Here is an 18,621-nt window from a genome sequence, read left to right on the forward strand (position 1 = left end):
TGCTTCATATGTACCGCTGCATAATGTGTCTGACAATTTTACATGAAACCTTAAAAGCTTTTCTGAAAGAGTGTTGTTTATGTGGCCAGTAATTCAGGAGCTTAAAGGAGCTACTGCCATTTTAAAGTGGGCACACCCTTTTAGGCATTTGTGTTCAAAAGTGCAGCAATATATTCAGGAAAACATACTATAGGATAGAGTGGGTGCTCCCTCATTATTTTTTTAAAAATATGAATATTTGTTTCATTAATTATCAAACTAATGCTAAAATGTGAATAATACTTGAGCTAATTTCTTCTTTTCCATAACTGACATAAATCACACTTTTACTCTGAAGGTGAAGTTGCAACTTTTCCGGTCTCTGCTTGGCTAACTTAAAAGCGCTTGCTGCTTCTCTCATCCAAATGTCTATGAAACAAACCTCGGCAAATTGACACGTACTGCGCATGCGTAGCTTTTCATTCTTGTGCAGCATGGACCACTCGGTTCTTTCAATGGATTTATTTACCCACTGTACATAAACGCTATGGCACATGTGTGTTGATCTACTCAGGGATCTTTACAGATATTTTCATATGAAATGCATAGTCTATATACAACTGTGGAAACATTTGGCTAAAAATACTTAAATTGCACATATTCATCAACATGACCCATAACCACTAGTGTAAATGAAAAAAAAAAAAAGAAAAATTCACATGTTCAAATTGTTGAACACTTTAACATGTTCATGTTATTTATATTAGTTTAAAGAATAAAGAGATGGGTTTTGTTGCCATATTCCCAGAGCACAGTTTCAGTGCCCCATGTGTGGCACACACAGACTCCAGTGCCTTTACTTGCATATTGGTACAGTATACCACCACAGTGTCGGTGCTGTCATCCTGTCAGCGTGCTCCTCTGCTGGCTGTAATTCCCTCTGTTGCTGATCTTTTTTAACTTCTAATTAGTCTTTTTTTTTTCTTCTGTCCAGACACCTATGGTTTCTGTGCTCAGCAAACGGTTTCATTGAACTTGGCAGTTCTTAGAGCTGCTAGGTTAAATTTAGTGCTGTGAAACTAGAGTCCTATGACCTATGTGCTGAGGGCTGCCGTTAAAGGCATAGTTAACCCCAAAATGAAAATTCATTCTGTCATTGCTTTCTTAATGCTATTTCACCATAAACCTTTACTGAAGTTCATGTATGACCTTCCAAGCCACAGCGAGCTTGTCCCCAGAGCACAATAACTTCTTCAAAAGCTAAAGAAGCGATTTATTTGCGGGTCAAAATATTCATTAAATGTCTCAGGACAGCAATCATATTCAACATGGAAAGTTCATTTCTGCATTGCAGCACAGCAGGAAACCAGAGCTGGGCCGAGGTGAGGAAATGACTTCCTGATCAATACTGTCTGTAATTACTCAACAAAGTAACACAGCACTGTGTTAAAAAAAAAAAAAAAAAAAAGATTACCTTGTAAATGACAAGTACATTCAATTTGTCTCTCACCAGTATAAATTGGTGTCTCATATATTATTATATATACATTATCAAGCTGGAAGTATTTTCCTCTACTGTATATTATTGGTCTCATGTTCAACATGTTGAGACAAAACAACATAGATGAGTTACTCGTCTGCCATGGTCTGAACACACTGATTTAGCTCATTTTTTTGGTCAAAAGCTTGTTGTGCTTACACGTCGGCTTGGAGTAGAAGAAATAATATTGTTAACAGTTTGATTTGTACTAACAAAACTGAGTCAAATACATTACTGGGAGAACAATAATCTATCGATTCACCATTAACTTGAAGACTATGGAACGCTTTGGCATAAATTGATCTAATTTTTTCACTGTGTATGTCGTATCTGTCTTTCTGTTTCTTTCTGACACAAACTTGTTTCCATTAGCATTGTAACATGAGTAAATCCAAGACTAGAGCTGCCATATGACGACTGATGATGATTACAACGGGGGGCTTAAATATGCATCTGTTTATTATAGCCTGTGCTGATGAGGAACCTATAGAAACAAATATATTAGTATAAGGTAGGTAGTATGATAGATATTTTTGATTTACAGTGAAGTTAGTCATGAACCAAAGTCAAGGCATAGCATCATATTATTCATAACTGAATAATATAATCAGCAGTGATCCTATAACATCCTATTCAGACTCATGAACTATGAGCATTACATAAATCAGGCCCCTCTCACTCTTACCTGTTCTCCACCTGTCCATTTTTCCCTCCCAATTTCCGACCGCGCCCAGCCAATCACACTCCAGCTCGGGGTCCCGTGGAAACCAATGAGGGTGCGGCTTCTGTCCGGCGGCCCGAGGGGATGTCGGGATAAAAACTTAGCCGTGCTGGGTAGAAAAGTTTCGGGAAGAGCAGGAGGGAGGGGACTGAGGAGCGACAGCGTAGTAACCCGACAGCGAGCATGACCGACGCGGAGGCGCAGAGCGCTCCACCGTCGGCACCGGTGGAAGACAAGCCACAGCCGGAGAGGAAAGTCATAGGTGGGTACCGACGGCTGGTTGTCAGGGAAAGTTTTAAACCGCACCAACTTTAGTCTGAATTCCTGCGCTTTGTGATATGAGGAACATAAACATACTGTGTTGTCGTTTACTGGCATTTTTGTCTCACTAATGCAGGAAGAAAAAAAAAAAAAAAATCCGCAGGTTTATGTGTGAAATTTGATTGGTTGTCTATTGTGTCAACAACAGCAAGTTCCCCCCTGAGATGTGTCGACACGCAGGCTGGCTGTCTGTCAATCACTCCTTCCTCTGACACCATGTTGTGTTTCGGTTCGGGAGGAACACGTGTCCTCAGCTTTACGCATGCATTGTGTGTGTGTGTGTGCGTGTGTGTGCGTGTGTGTGTGAAGTATAAACCTGTGCTGTGAACTTCAGATTGGAAGCGGCTCATTTTGCAAACCCAGATATTAAATTTGTGACTCATAAATGCGTCTCTGGGTCGTGGCTGCTTTTTCTTTGCCCGTTTTTCGTGCGTTTGACTGTTAAACGGCTTCATTGCGCTCATCCCTGTAGCAGTGGGGACAAAGGCTCAGCGCCGCGGCCCCTGTGTGTGTGTGTCCCTGTGCATCAGCAGTAGAAACACTTGACCTGGATTTCCTCTTTATCAGCTGTCGTGCGCCCCGGGCTCCTCCACAGGTGCGAGTCATTATAGTTTGACGCAAACGTCAATTGAATGCGTTTAAGGTTTTCAAGGACAATCCCTTGTCCCCGCAAGGACAAGGGATTTTTTTTTTTTTTTTTTTTTTTTTGTGACTTGTTTTTGTGACCCCCCCCCCCCCCCCCCCCATTTTTTTTCTCGAGGGGAGAAAACACGTATCTTTGTTTAGCAGCCCTCCCTCCTGACCTAGTGCAGACCTGGTTTCAAAGTTTTTATTGTTAATGATTGACGCACACTGCTCCCATTTCTTGTTAGCAGTTCTGCCAATGATACAAGTAAGATAACAGTATAGTCTTTGACTGGCTGTATAACGATATGTGAAATGTTGTGGGGTGTATATTTAATCATGTGCCACCTGCTATTGCAGCCACCTTGGTCCAAGGCACAGTGAAATGGTTCAATGTGCGTAATGGATATGGCTTCATAAACAGGTACTTTCAGTCCTAACAGTCAATTTAATTGAAAGCCCCGTGAGTTAAGTTTACTAATAATTATCCGTGTCTCTTAGGAATGATACTAAAGAAGATGTATTTGTTCATCAGGTAAGATGAGAGCATTTTATCTAATAATGTTGTATAGATGTATGCCGTTCTTTCATGCTTCATCTGTCTCCTCAGACTGCTATCAAGAAGAACAACCCTAGGAAATTCCTCCGCAGTGTGGGAGATGGAGAGGTTGTAGAGTTTGACGTGATTGAGGCGGCCAAGGTAAGAGTCCAGCTGATATTATGGTGTAAAGGCAACAAATTTGAATGTCTGCCGTTAAATGTCTCTGTATTTTCCCTGTCCGTGGTGTCCCTCAGGGCTCGGAAGCAGCCAATGTGACTGGACCAGGTGGTGTTCCAGTCAAAGGGAGCCGCTACGCACCCAACAAACGCCGCTTCCGTCGGCGGTTCTTCCCCCGCAGCCCTCGGCCTGGTGACCAGAGCAAACCAGCAGATGGCCAAGCCGCTGCTGAGGGCGCAGGATCGGGGGAGAGTGATGGAGCAAGACCCCAGCAGCGCCGTCGTAGGCCCCAGAGACCACGGCAGGAGGCACAAGATGTAAGCTGAAGCAGCGCTGTAGAGCTTAAAAAGAAGTAGAAAGCTGAAGGATGTGGCTGCAGGGTGAATTTATATATTTATTTTTTGTGTTTTTTCAACATAGAAAGGTAGTTTAGGACAGGGGAGTAGAATCTATGGAAAAGGGTATAAATAAGTTTTTCTAGCAAAGTAGAATCACTGCAGAGTACTGTTTATGAACAAATCTGAGAAGATCTTTTAAATATTGCAGTGATTACTTTAAATAGATGAATACAACTGAAATCCACTGAGGAATTGTTTTGTGGCCGGCCAGTCTAAAGTTTTGTCTGTTGATCTGTCAGGGTGAGTCTGGAGAGCAAAAGAATGGAGTAGCAGAGGGCGATGAAACGCAGCGACCGCCACGGCGTCGATTCTGGCGTCCATACCGCAGGTGACTTGACATAATTTCCCGAACTTCTATAGGTTTAAATAATTTTCACTTCTGGATTCCAGAGATTCAGAACTGATTGATTATTCCTCTGTCCTGGGATTCAGACCGTTCAGGCCTCGCCCACATTCTGATCAGGCTGCAGATGGTCAGGAGGCAGCTGCTCCAGAGGAGAGCCAGGAGCAGAGTGAGGTGAAGCCAGCAGAGGCCTCTGAGGGCCCACAGACCAATGGAGAAGCAGCTGAGGGCCAAGGCCAGAAACGACGCCAGACTAGACGCCGCAGGCAAAGGAACTCAGAATCTTCTGCTTCAAAAGTGAGTCAGATTTGTTCATAGTTGGCAAATTGCATCCAGTGCTCTGAGAGTGACACATGAGTGATTTGGGCCATTTCCAAAAAGGCCAAAAGAAAACGGATACAAAAAATTCGTGAAACAGAAGAGAACTTCCCTTTGGAGCTTTTTGTTGTTGTTTGGAGATAAAGTTTCAGGAAGTGATGTGAAGGAATACTGACCAGAGGCCGTAATGGATGACAGCAGCGTAGCACCACATACGTGTTAGTTTAGTATTGTCCAGAATGGCCAACACTTGAGTCAGTGACGGTTTGTAGTACATACCATGTATTTGCAGTGTCTCTGGTTCAGTTCAGGCTGTGGAACATTTGTTGCACGTTGTCACCTTTTCTTTCTACCAATGTGCCGCCTCTCCGCTGTCAACTATCAAAGGCTCTTGCACCAAATCCTAAAATACATGAATTGGCGTATTGAGAAGACGAGTTAATAGGAAAATAATCTCAAAACTGTTACTGTTGCATGCTTGAGACAATGTTTCTGCTTCCCAATGTTGCAGAATGACACAGAGAAGTCTGCATCAGAACCTGGTACCCCCCCTCAGAATTCAAAACCAGCTGACCTGAAAGCTGCATCAAAATCACCCAAGGTTTCCCCCAAAGCCTCTACTAAAACACCCAAATCACCTGAGGTGAAGTGGTAAAACTCCATTGCCTTCTTTTGGATTCTAATTAATAATTATCACTGTTTGTTGTGATGACACAAATATCTCAACTGTCTGTCCCCACAGCAGGCAGCTGCCACAACAGTCCCAGCCCCAACAGAGTGACGTCAATGAGGGGACAGTCACATGACCCTTGGCAAGAGGTGGGAGCCACATTACTGTGGTGCAACCCTGGGTCAGGTGGGGTGGGAGACATGAGGGTGTAGGGTTGCACTTGTGCTACATGTCCCATATTGGCTATCTTTTACAGAGGGCAGGATGACGGACATTAATGGGCTGTTGAGTCAAAATAATGGATTTAAAGTGGAAAGGATTTTATGTCCAGTCTCTAAAGACTGCATATGTTTGGACTGAATCTTTGTTTAATGCAGGGAACATTTTTGCTCGATCCCTGGAAACCTGGATTTCAGATTAATCCTTGTTTCAGAGTCGGGTGTCTTTTGTGTTTAACATCTTTCTTTCAAACCCTGTGTCTCCCTTGTTTTTTTTTTTTGTTTTGTTTTTTTTGTTTTGTTTTTTTTTTTATTTTCATTTTTTTTGTTTGGTTTCTCATAGGTCCTAGGGTTGGAGGACTGGACCTATTTCAGAACACATGCACTGCTCTCCCCTCCCTGCACTCCCCCATCCTCCAACTCGCCTTGTCTCGCTGTAGTCCCCTCCAAACCGTCCCCCACTCATCTTGTCTTGTGTTGTCCTGTCTAGACACTGATGTGTGGAGAGGGATGGGGCAGGGAAGAAATGGGATACAGGTGGGTGGTGGGTGCATGTTTAGAAATTGAAAATACATCTTTAAAAAAGAAAAATGGGAAAGAATGGACAATCTGCTTGGTAGCCCAGTTATGCCAACCCCCCTTTAAAAACAGTTTTTCTTTAATTGACCAGATGGGGCACATCAAGTAGTTTAGAGGAACCAGTCTTGAGTTTTATTTTAACTTAATTTGGTTGAAGAAGGGAAAACCAAGCAGGTGTGAGGTTGGTGGTGCATAATGGGAGTCAGTTTAGTTCTCTTACCACCTCAAGCGATACTTAAAACATACTACTCCCTTCATCCTCCTCAGTTGAGGATAGATTGAAAAGAACTTTATTTCTTTAGTTTTACTTATTTGTGCATGCTTTTCTTTGGAGGGGATTATGTGCAATGTCAATACTTACAATGCTAATGAATAAATCATGTTTGCAAATCTCAGGATTCAGTCCTTGTTTTTGTCTAGGTTGCAGATGAATGGATCAAAAATGCTTTGCAATTTTTGGATTTGTTGCATGTTTTTTAACAAAAATTGGATTACTCAAATATTATTAATGGTCAGTCATTAATGGAGATGTTTTCAGTAACATTATTTACAGTACTTGCATTCTTTAGTCGCAAAATGACCACAGCATCCGTATTCTCTCTGTACAAATTACAGGTCCTCTCTGAACAATCTCATTACAAATTTTCTTCAGAAGGTAGTGATACACACCATTAAAAGAAGACAGCAAACCGCACACATAACAGATGCAGGAAAAATGTGATGGTTGTGCAATAAAAAACTGATCTACAAGAAGATCTCTTTACACAAATTGCACATCTTGCTCTAGTCTAGTATATCAGGCTTCTGTTTACAAAACCAAACACCAACTGGAGTGCATCAAGAATTGAAACTTTTAGACCCTCACACCCTTAAAACAACACTATATGTACACATGAAGTACTAAAATAGACTTTGTTTCTTTAAAAGTAGCATTTCTACAGGTTGTGCAACGAGTTTCTCATGATCAGAAAAATACTTCTTAATGGCACTTCGCCTTAGCGCAAGCTGGGAATGCACCTCATGATTGATACCCCAGTTTGGCAAGAAAGACCTTGAGCCTCAGTGTCTTTCTCCAAAAGATTGTCTGGGTAGATTAGTAGGTCATGGTGAATAATTGGCATATTATCATAAGAGCTAGGGCTGGGTATCCTTTGAAGTTTGCCTATAGCCATGTTCAAAACCTTGACCTTTACAGGTACTAACATTTTTCCAGCTACTTAAATGAATATAAAAATGCTTTTTTACAAACCTTTTTCATTTATGAAAGAAGCCAAGCATCTAAATACAACATGAGAGCATTGCTTAAATAAAGTACAAACAAATAATCCTGCCCTTGTAGCATTCCAGTTGAGTTTCAAACCACTCAGAGCTACTAACCATCATATCAGTGCATTTTAACCAGCTTTATAAATCAGAACATGATCCTCTAGTTGTATTTTGCTAATCACATATCTGAAACCAATGTCTCTTACACACGCTCCAGCGTGTTCTCAGCTTTAGTACAACTTAGGCAAGTATACTCAATGCAATGGCTGTATATCCTAGTTTTTTTAACCTAACTCTGAAATTTTGGATGTCTTTGTAGATAAAGTGCAGGAAATCCTTCTCTTTCTCCACCTCTGTCTCACAATATAGAAACCGAGTGCATTAGCGTTGCATAAAATCCTACCACACTGGCAGTTAATGCTTCAGCAGTCCAGACAACTTCATATGTGCATCATACTCCTTAAAACTATAAGTGTCAACTCTAAATCCATAGGTTTTAGCCTTTGTCAAGGCAGAATTGTTAACTATTAACCTTGTATTGCAGTGGCACCAGCAAAAGACAATTCTAAAACACCCAAAGTGTCGCACACTTTTAACACTGCTTTGGCACCACAATCTGTATGAATATAACAATAGACCTCAATATACATGTCAATAAAAGTTTGGCATCAGGCCCATATACACAGTTCATCCCAAGCTATAGTCAGTTCCATCTCTCTTCAAGCAGGGACTCTTAAGTTATTTAGATATTTTCTTCCCCCAAGTAATCCAGCTCAGTGCTGGGCTTGTCCATGTCCATGTCCATATCCATGCCCATATCCATCATTCCTCCCGCCGAGTGCTGGTGGAAGTTTGCTGCAATCTGGTCAAAGGTCTTTCCCCGTGTTTCTGGCACTCTGAAGAATGTGAAGATGAGGAAGAAGAGGAGGAGCACTGCAAAGATCAGGAAGACGTATGGCCCACAAAGGTCCTGGGGAAGGATGAGAGGAAATCCAGATTCAAGAACATGGGAAGGAGTAAACTTTGGACATCTGCAGAAAATGCTAGAGCTACACATGAATGAGGCAGACGCATCATTGGTGGGATACTTCCACCATTGTTTAGAGAATCCATATCATCTGTTTAAGGTAAAAAAAAAAAAATACTCACAGCAACATATTGGAAACACATGCCGATGATGAAGTTGGCAGTCCAGTTGGAGAAGCCGGCCACAGCCATTGCAGCCGGCCTTGGACCCTGAGAGAACAACTCGGCTACAAAGAACCAAGGGATGGGACCTGGACCCACCTCAAAGAAGGCAACAAAACCAAAGATTGACAGCATGCTGATATAGCTCATCCAAGGGACACTGTCCTGTCAGGTGGAAAAAAGACAAGGTTCAGATGTTTGTGGAAACCGGGGATCATGTGGGTAAAAGAAAATCCACAACAGAAGAGTATGAGACATTTGCATCTCCGGGAGACTGACCAGTAAAGCAAGAGCCACCGTCATAATGACAGCACAGATGCACATTCCTCCCAGTCCTAACATGTGGAGTGTCCGTCGACCCATCCTCTCTACTAGGAAGAGCTGTTAATAAGAAGACATGGAGGAACATTTTGACTTGACGTTGGTGCTAGATGAAAAATCAGGACATCTTCAAATATATTACAGCAGAATACAGTTGAGGAGGACATGAATGTCTGTGCCAAATTTCACAACAATCCATCCACCAACTGTTGAGGTATTTCAGTCTGGACTAAAATGGTACTGCTAGCGCCGGTAAAAATCACATTCCTTGACCCATTTAATGACATTGAAACATCTTAGCTTGCCAAACCAAACGTGCCTTATTTGGGTACAGGAATGTTTAAATGGCGGGCACAAGAAAAAAACAGCGACCAGCCTCCTCTGTTATCTTATTTGCTCTTTGATAACAGTGTTAAACAGTAATAGAGACCCACTTTGGTACATGGCAGGATTGTAATGTTTATTGTACTAAATTCAAAATAGATTCAATGCTTGAAATTAAACTCATGTAAGAAAAAAGGAGCATATCATAAAGGCAAAGGTGAAGGCATGATGGCGTGATTACTCACTGAGACCGCGGTGAAGGCACAGTTTACCACTCCAGCTCCTATGGTGGCGTAGACTGGACTCTGGACTCCTGCCTTCATGAAGATACTGGTGGAGTAGTAGAAAATCTGCCAGACGGGTAAACAGAATTAGGTTAAGTCGATATTATACTGCACTGATTCCCATTTTCGACAGATTTCTTTTTGGGGACTTTAAATAGTCCTTGTAAATTGTCTATCTGTGGCTCGCTAACACTAACAAAATCAATAAAGTCCCAACTCACTGCGTTGATCCCGGACAGCTGCTGGGAGAGCTGCAGCAGGATGGAGATGATGATGGGCTGGCGGTAGAGTGAAGAGCGAAAGAGCTCCAGGATGGACACCTTCCTCTCCATGTCCATCCTCCTCTTCTCCTCCTTCATCTCCGCCAGCATGTCGCCCACCTCCTGCCTGCCCGTTAACCTCCTCAAGCCTGCACAAAGGGGGAATGTAAGGAGTGCGAATGAAGAAGTGTAAGTGGTCAACTGATATGTAATTATGAGAACCCACTGGGATTTTGGGCCTTCTGTGAGAGGCCATTCATTCTTCAAGGACAATTCATGCTGGAACCCGCTGGGTCTCTAATTTGTTGTGGAGGGCCAAAGTAAGATCCTACATATACAGACACTTGTTCTAGTATATTGAACCCCATAAATGTTACATAAGATGACCCAACAGTACTTAAGTACAGATAGCTGGGTACTGTGTACTGTAAGTGGTTAGATACAGTAGTGAAGTCCAACCATTGTCATAAACGTAAAGCTTATTCCAAGATAAGACCAAGGCTTTAAAGATGTCTCAGCCGTGCTCACCGCTCTTGGCATGGTGCTCCTGGCAGCGGATGATGTAGAGGAATCTGGGGCTCTCGGGGCAGAAGGGAAGAAGCGCCATCTGAAGTACAGTTGGCACGACCGTTAAACCCACCAGAACAGGCCACAGGTCCTCACTGCCCAGTAACGACTCCAGACCGAGAATCTGCACAGAGAGAGGAACCAGATGTGACAGGTTAACATTTTAAAAGGTACTGTAAAAATATTTCCAGATGAAATATAATCTGAACTCAGATTTACACTTATCCCTGTTAACACAATGGAACATGGAGATACAGAAAATAGGACACTTCAGAAATGAATATGACTTTGAGAAACTGTCTAATGATGCTGCAAATCTTTGTCCACATTGGAAGATCTGAAAACCTTTTATAAAATCTGTATCATCAGCATCATAGTGCACTGTCGTACCTGTGCAATGAGAATGCCAGTGACTATGGCCAGTTGGTGTAGCGTGCCCAGAGCCCCTCTCAGACTCGTAGGAGCGATTTCACCCACATACATTGGTGTTAAACCGGATGCCAACCCTGCAGAGGGGGAAAGTAGGATGACAGACGTGTTTAACAGAATCAGATAAACTCTTGTTTAAACAGGGGCACACTCTAACTCGAAAATACTTTCCTGTGATTTTTTTTCCAAATTTGTCAGAAAAATACCTAAAGAACAAAAAAGTGGACCGCTCACCACAGTAGGCACCAATAATAAAACGGCCAAAGATCATCATTTCATAGGAGCGACAGAGCTTGGCCATCCCCATCAGACTTCCACCAATGAAGGCCAGCATGTTGTTTATGAGCATGGCTTTCCTCCTGGAAAAACACAGATTCACATATTTGAAATGATGCCTTTAAATCCTGACTCTGAATCCCATCTAATCTGATATAAATTTGACCTATTTCATTATCATTATCAAGATACTGATAGCACTCATCCAGAAGATTAACATTAACTCAAGCACTGTTAATAGTAAATTCACTTGTTTGATCATTTGACATATGCTGCTACTGACATAGTGTTTGAAAAAAAAATTAAAAATACATTCTTATAAAAATAACTCAAAGCGTAAAATTATTGTCATTTAACAAATGATTGTAGATAAACTTAAGTCAGAGCATTTACAGACTGGAGTTTTGCCTTCCAGGTCACAATGTTTGTCCAAAAGATGTTAAATGGGACAATTAAAACACACTTTTAGCATCAGGGCGATGAATGTGATGCTGTTCATAGCCTGTCTGTAATTAGATATAAAGATACAGTGTGGTGGTGGGTGATGAAGCAGAGACTGCCCCCTACGATCCCATACTGCACTTTGACTGACGGACTCATTGAGAATGAGCCTGCTGAGTATGTCCCTCAGTTTACTACATTTGACTTACTTCATAGATTTCACCGGACATTCCTACTTCCTCCATTTTTGTGTCTGACTGCCTCGACATGGTTTGTTAGACTACACATGGTGATAGTTTAGCCTCCAGGGGGCATTGTCACACAAAAACACTGAAGGCTATAATTGGTCACTTGACTGAAACAACCAGTACTTATTCTTTTTGTTAAAAACGCCAAATGATGGAGAAAGTACCTGTGGCATTGACAAGTGGCTGCAGAGACATGTCAGCGAAGGCTCAGTGGTAACTAACACCCCCCGAGGTTAATCTGAACATGACAGTGAAACAGCACTTGCAGTTTGGCATCAATCCATTTTTTTGAAGATATTTTTAGATGACGATCTTTTTAAGTCAAGCCAAAAGGCTGTGCAGGACAATGGCTAGAGCAGCAGTGACAGAGGGACCCTTTACAAGGCTACACAATCATATTTTAAAGGTCCCCTCAGTGGATCTAATGTGTTTTTTTTCCCACAAAAAAGTACCTTGATAAAAAGTACTGTAAATTCCATAGTGCGTTAATACACATTGATCATTTCAAAAGTTTAGCTGCTGGACACAAGATGTCTCCCCTTGCCGTCTCCTTTCTCACTGTATGTGCACTGGAGGCTTCAAGTTTCCACATCGCACTTCTGTCAGTTACAAACTGGACCAGGATCGGTTTGTAGCTGTGATGTGACATCATTCCACACAGTGAAGCTCAAACATTCAAGTGAAGAAACAACCAAGAACGCACGTTTTTACTGTAAGTGGTAAACACTGCCTGCTCACCGCTCCTCCTGTGCCCGTCCCACCCACCAAACAATAAGATCTACTGTTAGAGGAGACCTCCATGTTCCCAGGAGATTGAGTTGCATCTAAAGCACTTTGACCTTAGAGGTCACAACAGCTCCCAGCGTCTTTACCAGCCGCACTGGGTGACCCCTGCTTCTTCTTTTTTTTTTTTTTTTTTTTAGGAAGACCTTGTCCTGAGAGCACCCACCCCACCCCAACCCCCCACTCCTCTACACCACTCTGCCAGCTCTGTTAAGATCCCCTTTCAGTCAGTGGAAGATGTGGGCTACAGTCCAGTTTGCATCCCGGCTCCAGTTACAGTGGGAAACTGGGTCGAGGAGGAACATCCTGGGCAGAGTTCCCCCTGAATGACCGAAGCTGGTTGTTGGAATCCATTTTGGATCCATGCAGAGGTGGAAAGGCGATACTTACAGAGTTAGCCATTGAAATGTTTTACTTTATTTTATTGTCTAACACAGACTATACTTGGCATGAATTCTGCTAATGGGCTGGCAGAAATATGACCCAGTGTCAGTGGCAAATTTTTTTTGTTTTTAAGTGTTAAGTGTAATGTGTAGGCAGTAAAGTTGACTATAACATTTTGATTAATCCTCATGTATAAGTGGTGGGCTGTCTGGAGCCTGGAGTATATGAAATATTTTCAAAGGTTTTCATAATCTGGTAAAAGGATGCAGGAAAAACTTCCACTTCTAGACATAAGACCTAAATTAGAGAGTGTCACATGATGTTTCCGTACCTGCCCAACCACTCAGAGACAAATCCCACACAGGAGGAGGAGAGCATGCCTCCTATGGAGAAGATGGCCACAGACAGGGACCAAAGGGAGGTGAGGGTCCCTGAGGGGATGGGCTGTCCATACCGGTGCACCCATGTAGCGTTATAGTCTCCCTCAATGATCTGTATGGGGGAACAAAGGTGGCAAACAATAAATAAATAAATGAATACTGAGAATTTTCCTCCAACAGGTCTTCCCAGTGAGAGATCTCTTCTGCAGGAACAGAACAATTTGATTAAAAAGCAAGATAAGTTGTCTGTTACAGTGAAGGTGGCTTGTGTGGAGATCTTGAATATCTGAGGTGCGCTGCAGTGTTTCTCACAGTCCTTTATTCCCTCTGCTGTCTCCTTCTCAGGTTGTTTTGCTTCTAAATGCATTTATACACAACCACATTTTTTTGTGTATCCATTCAGATTGTTCATGTTGCATATTGGGTTTTTATTCATGCACTTTTCATCAATTCCACATATAGTTTTTAAGCTTATAGCCTTTAAATGTTTTTAGCTTTGTGTTGATCTGAATGGTTATAATTTAGTTAGGAATGAACTGACCTGAAAATCTGATTTTCTAAACACACTAAACACACACACATACACACACACACACACACATATATATATATATATATAAAATAAAATATATAATGTAAAATAATATAAAATAGGAGCCAAGTGAAAATGAATTAACCTTTTTTTTCAGAGGAAGATTTACTTGCTATGTGCACTCTTCTTCAGTAACATCCCTGACAGGCTTTTAATGTTGGCACGTGAGCAGGTGCTACAATAATAAAAAGTGGTTCATTAACACAGCAACATGGATACTAACAGAGAAAAGTCCATATGGAGGATGCTCAATGGACAATGTATTATCTACCAGTAACAGGCCAGAAATCATGGGCTTATAATCAGACAGAAGTTCCTGTGCAGTAGAGCAATTTGTTTTGTATCTTTAAGGCAACCAATAAAAAAAGCTGTGGCAAAATACAGTAGACACATTGAGACACGGCAACTCTGCTTCTATTATGGTTTTGGTGTCTCTGTGAATATGTCAGCTGAGTTTCTAGTTGGGGGTCAAGGTAAGACATTGTCATCAGCAGATGCCTGAACACCAGCAGCTGAGTCACAAACAGCTCACCTGACTTGCCTCAAGTACATTCATCTCACTCAAGCGTGCCATCATACTTCAAATACGCAGACAGTGACACTGTATTTGAAGGCTCCATATGTGCAAACAGCACCATGTGGCAGAAAATGAATCATGTAAGACGCTTTCCTCCTCCTCAGACAGACATCCTCTCTTTGTTGTGGTTGTGTTGGCACAGTGAGGATGCACCACCCAGCTTTCACAGTCCTCCACTCTTTGACATAAAATGTTCATCTTACTCCCCCTGCATTTATCTCCTGCACAGCATCATGTGTCTTGAGGCAGCATGATGGGATGTTGTGGCATCAGACACACCCTCTTATATTGAGAAACATTTGAAGTGACAGCTGGTTAAATGTCACTGTGTGTCCTTCTATCGACTTCTATAAACACTGTTTCTTCCATTAATCCAGACTGGCACCGGTTCAGAAATTATCTTGGGATATTATTGGCAGTAATGAACATCATCCAAGTGATCAGTGCTCAGTTTTTACCTTCTGAGGTGCATTGATGACACCGATGTTGTATCCAAACTCCAGAGATCCCAGTACAGCAGTGAAGACTGAGAGAGCAAGGGTTCCAGTCACTGTCTGGAGTAGAAACACACACAAACAAACACATGTAAAGATGTAAATAAAATAAATAGTTATAAATAAAAAGTTCCTCTCCAGACATGTTTTAAGCTATGTAAAAATGCTCCAGTATGATTAATATTTTGTTGCATGTGGTTTTCTCACATAAAGAGTAAAAAAAAAAAATCTAAACTGGGGCTCTAAGCACATCTATGCTTATTTCCTAATTGAGAAATCTGGATCAGGCCTCAAGCCCCCACATCAGAGACAGAGAGAGTTTTTCACGACTGGAAGAAGCAACAGTAAGCGTAAGTAATTGCTTATGTTGTTTGTTAGCTTGTAACTGGTAGGGTCTGACACAGTGTTTGTTGTTGTGCTAATGCAAACTATATCTCTCCGTAGTCACAAGGTTTCAGATTTGATTTGTCCAATCCCCGTCCTCACAAGTTGACGGGATTGGTTCGGTGCAGTTCCAAGGTAGAAATACTCAGACATGTCAATGACTGAGTACAGGGGTGTCTTTATATTATTTTCAGAATGGTGAGTAATGCCAAGAGGTAAAGATAATAATGTCAAATAATAAGAGAGCTTAAGTGGACAACAGGGATTGGTTTCAATGCACACACACACACTCACAGCTCTACTCTGCTAACATAGACTATATATAACTGTGATGCTGATGAGAGACAATCTCTTCAGCGCTGTCCATGACTTCACAGGCTACTTTACTGTTGATGCGTGAACTTTAGCTTCCCCCCAGTTTCCCATCAGGCCACAGACACCTGTCTCCACGGTGACAGACGAGACGTCCTTGGGGAGAGGAAGTCTTCCCCTCAAGCGAAGTGTGTTTAAATCTCAAAGAGCGATGTCATAAGCTGCAGATTAGCTACCCAGCAGATAGACGCTAAAGGCTTTTGTCCACAACAGAAAAACCTGGTGATTTTATAAGCCTTTGGAGGACTTGTGACGTCTTGTGACCTAATGGACAAGCGAAAAAATAGCAAGACCAATGCTTTCCAAAAAGTTGACATTTTAGTGATGTGAGTCACTTGACAACAAGTCAACAATATGACATAAACATTTTTAAAGTGTGGTCCTGGGTTAACGGGGGCAAAATTGACCTTCTCATTCAACTGTATTCGTTTCTGTTCTATTTTTTGGATCATTTTGCAAAGCTAGTGTGAGTTGCTCTGCGTCTGTTACACTGTGTCTTGACCTTGCTGTGTTGAGTCTGTAGATAAGTGCTGTTTAGTATTCATAAACCAAAACAAAAGGGTGTGTATTTGCCTGTGAGCACGTGTCCTTGCAGAAAAGGTAACAAAAAAAAAAAAAACCATTAGAAGCAGCCAGTTATGCTCTGTTACACTTTATGTGCATTGTGTTTCATTAAAACTCCCTAATGTGCGGTCACTCATTTATTTTTCATGTATCTGGTATGAATCTGTCTGCATTTAATAGCCTGGTTATCAACTATAACAACTCTAATAGGAGGCCACACCAAAACAAAAGTAGCATTTTATCATTTTTATCCTCTTGTGTAGTTTAGTATGTTTTTTCCTCTACATGAGAAACCCCTTCCATGCTTGAGGAATTCATTTTACATTAAAACCTCTGAGCTAATATAATTTCCCACATCCCTGGAACATCAATCTGCCTGGACACAGATCATTTTTTCAGCAATGGAGCAAAGACTGTTGTCTTGAAGGCGTCACAAATAACCGTCCAAAGAGAGATTAAATTGTCCTGAATCAAAGGACTATAACAATTAATAAAATTGACACCTACATCCATCTGACCTAGAAATGATTTGTCAAAGAGAGCTGGAGGGAGTATACAACACAGGCACTGTTTATGGGGGTGGAGACATGGAACCAGTCAAACTAGGTGGCCATACATACAAACCCACAATACTGAGCTCTGACCTGTAAACTGAGATATTTGCCTGGTCAAGGTCATACTCAGAACTAAATAAGGGCCACAGCCCTGTCAGACCAGGGCTGATGTTAGTTTTTCTTCCTGTTGAAACTGACTCATGCTGTAAATATTAGTTGCTGCAAGCAGCCTATATTATAGATTCTTATTATTTTAGATTTTTCATTATTTTAGACTTTAGGTAAAGTACAATACCGATCATTGCTTTACATTATATCATTTTTATTTTAAAATTACTTTTTAACCGAACTGTCAGTTACATTTTTCTTATTTATTGGGTCGTAAACCGCAATTTGGCCCCGCAAAGTCTGCAAGTTCACACACAATTTTCATGTAGAGCGGAGATAAACCCGTGCGTAAAACCTCTCCAAATGAAAATACGCACGGAGTCAGATACACAGCACACAACTAACCACATCACTTTTGTGGGGTAACCCTAATCCTAACCCCTAGTCACATTTTTAAATTGTGGAAAGCTCACTAGACAAAAAACCTACCTCCCCTCCGAGTTGCTGAAACCCGGCCGGCATGACTTCAGCAGCTCCAGACACTCAGCGGCGGTCGGTGACAGATGCGTCTGGTGCCAAATGAAGACACGTGAAACTCCGTCAGCGGGACAACAAGCCCCAACTTCGACCTCAAAGCCTTTGGCACCAGAAACGGCTGGAAAAGTAAAATCCAAAAAGGAGAAGCCCTCACTGAGCAACCTGGTGCGTCCTGTCCTGGGGGGTGTCCTCCCTCCTTGTGTTGTGTCCGTCCAGCTGGGATAGAGTGACACCCGCACACCAACGTGTACACCTCTCTCCGTATCCAGAGGGAGGGGTGGGGACTGGAGGTGAGGAGGAGGAGGGGTGGGGGGGTAAGCCTGCTGCTCAAGAGAGGCCCCGCAGGCCGGCGAGCGACAGAGGACGCTCTCCTGACCTTAACTTCCATTGGCTGAAGATGCAGAGCATGTGTGCAGGAAGAAGACCAAGAGAAGACTGGTGGGGTCTTACAGACACGGTGGTCTGGCTTTTATTATGGTGCTCAAGAGATGAAGCATAGACATGAGAGGAGAGATGTGATTACATTTTAAGATTCCTGTTTAAATCAACAATCATCCATCAATAGCTGGAGCTCAGGAGCTTCACCGAGGGCCAAATTTGGTCTCAGGTCCCGGTTTTATGAGCCATGTTACATAATGTGGACTGGCCTTTCAAAGAATTATAAACTCTAGATGCACAATAGAGGCAGATTTGCAAACCAACACCTAAAGAGAATTTCATGTACAAAGATGAGATGCATCCAACTTTCTTTTTTCTCCCTCATAGGGGGCAGGATTTGCAATTAGAGTTTTCTAATTAGATTTTTGGACCCACAAATCTCTGAAGCATCACCCATTATAAAAGTAAAATATGGAGGCTA

At 42.0% G+C, this 18,621-nt stretch overlaps 2 protein-coding genes across 3 annotated transcripts; one reads left to right on the forward strand and one right to left on the reverse strand.

Annotated features, from left to right (window-relative positions):
- Positions 1–2,340: 2,340 nt before the first annotated feature.
- Positions 2,341–6,824, forward strand: LOC139606926 (Y-box-binding protein 2-A-like). Of its 2 annotated transcripts, none has more exons than XM_071459369.1 (10): positions 2,341–2,502; positions 3,546–3,609; positions 3,687–3,720; positions 3,796–3,885; positions 3,981–4,220; positions 4,541–4,629; positions 4,734–4,941; positions 5,474–5,605; positions 5,705–5,781; positions 6,194–6,824. In XM_071459369.1, exons 1-9 carry the CDS (start codon positions 2,424–2,426, stop codon positions 5,741–5,743), a joined length of 975 nt encoding a protein of 324 aa, XP_071315470.1. In that variant the 5' UTR covers positions 2,341–2,423; the 3' UTR covers positions 5,744–5,781; positions 6,194–6,824. The 2 variants fall into 2 exon arrangements, with proteins under 2 accessions (XP_071315470.1, XP_071315471.1); XM_071459370.1 differs by having other exon boundaries at positions 5,708–5,781.
- A 166-nt stretch (positions 6,825–6,990) lies between these two features.
- LOC139606925 (solute carrier family 2, facilitated glucose transporter member 4-like) lies at positions 6,991–18,041 on the reverse strand. Its single transcript, XM_071459368.1, has 11 exons — positions 17,715–18,041; positions 15,208–15,303; positions 13,532–13,692; positions 11,303–11,427; positions 11,030–11,145; positions 10,601–10,763; positions 10,034–10,221; positions 9,774–9,878; positions 9,163–9,264; positions 8,845–9,048; positions 6,991–8,665 (listed from the first exon to the last, which is right to left on the reverse strand). The coding sequence occupies exons 1-11, from the start codon at positions 17,745–17,747 to the stop codon at positions 8,438–8,440; spliced, it is 1,521 nt and encodes a 506-aa protein (XP_071315469.1). The 5' UTR covers positions 17,748–18,041; the 3' UTR covers positions 6,991–8,437.
- Between the last annotated feature and the right edge of the window lie 580 nt (positions 18,042–18,621).

Source organism: Trachinotus anak, unplaced genomic scaffold (assembly GCF_046630095.1).
Source record: "Trachinotus anak isolate AG129_WGS33_773 ecotype Australia unplaced genomic scaffold, CSIRO_AGI_Tana_v1 ptg000023l, whole genome shotgun sequence".
NCBI classification, from domain to species: Eukaryota; Metazoa; Chordata; class Actinopteri; order Carangiformes; family Carangidae; genus Trachinotus; species Trachinotus anak.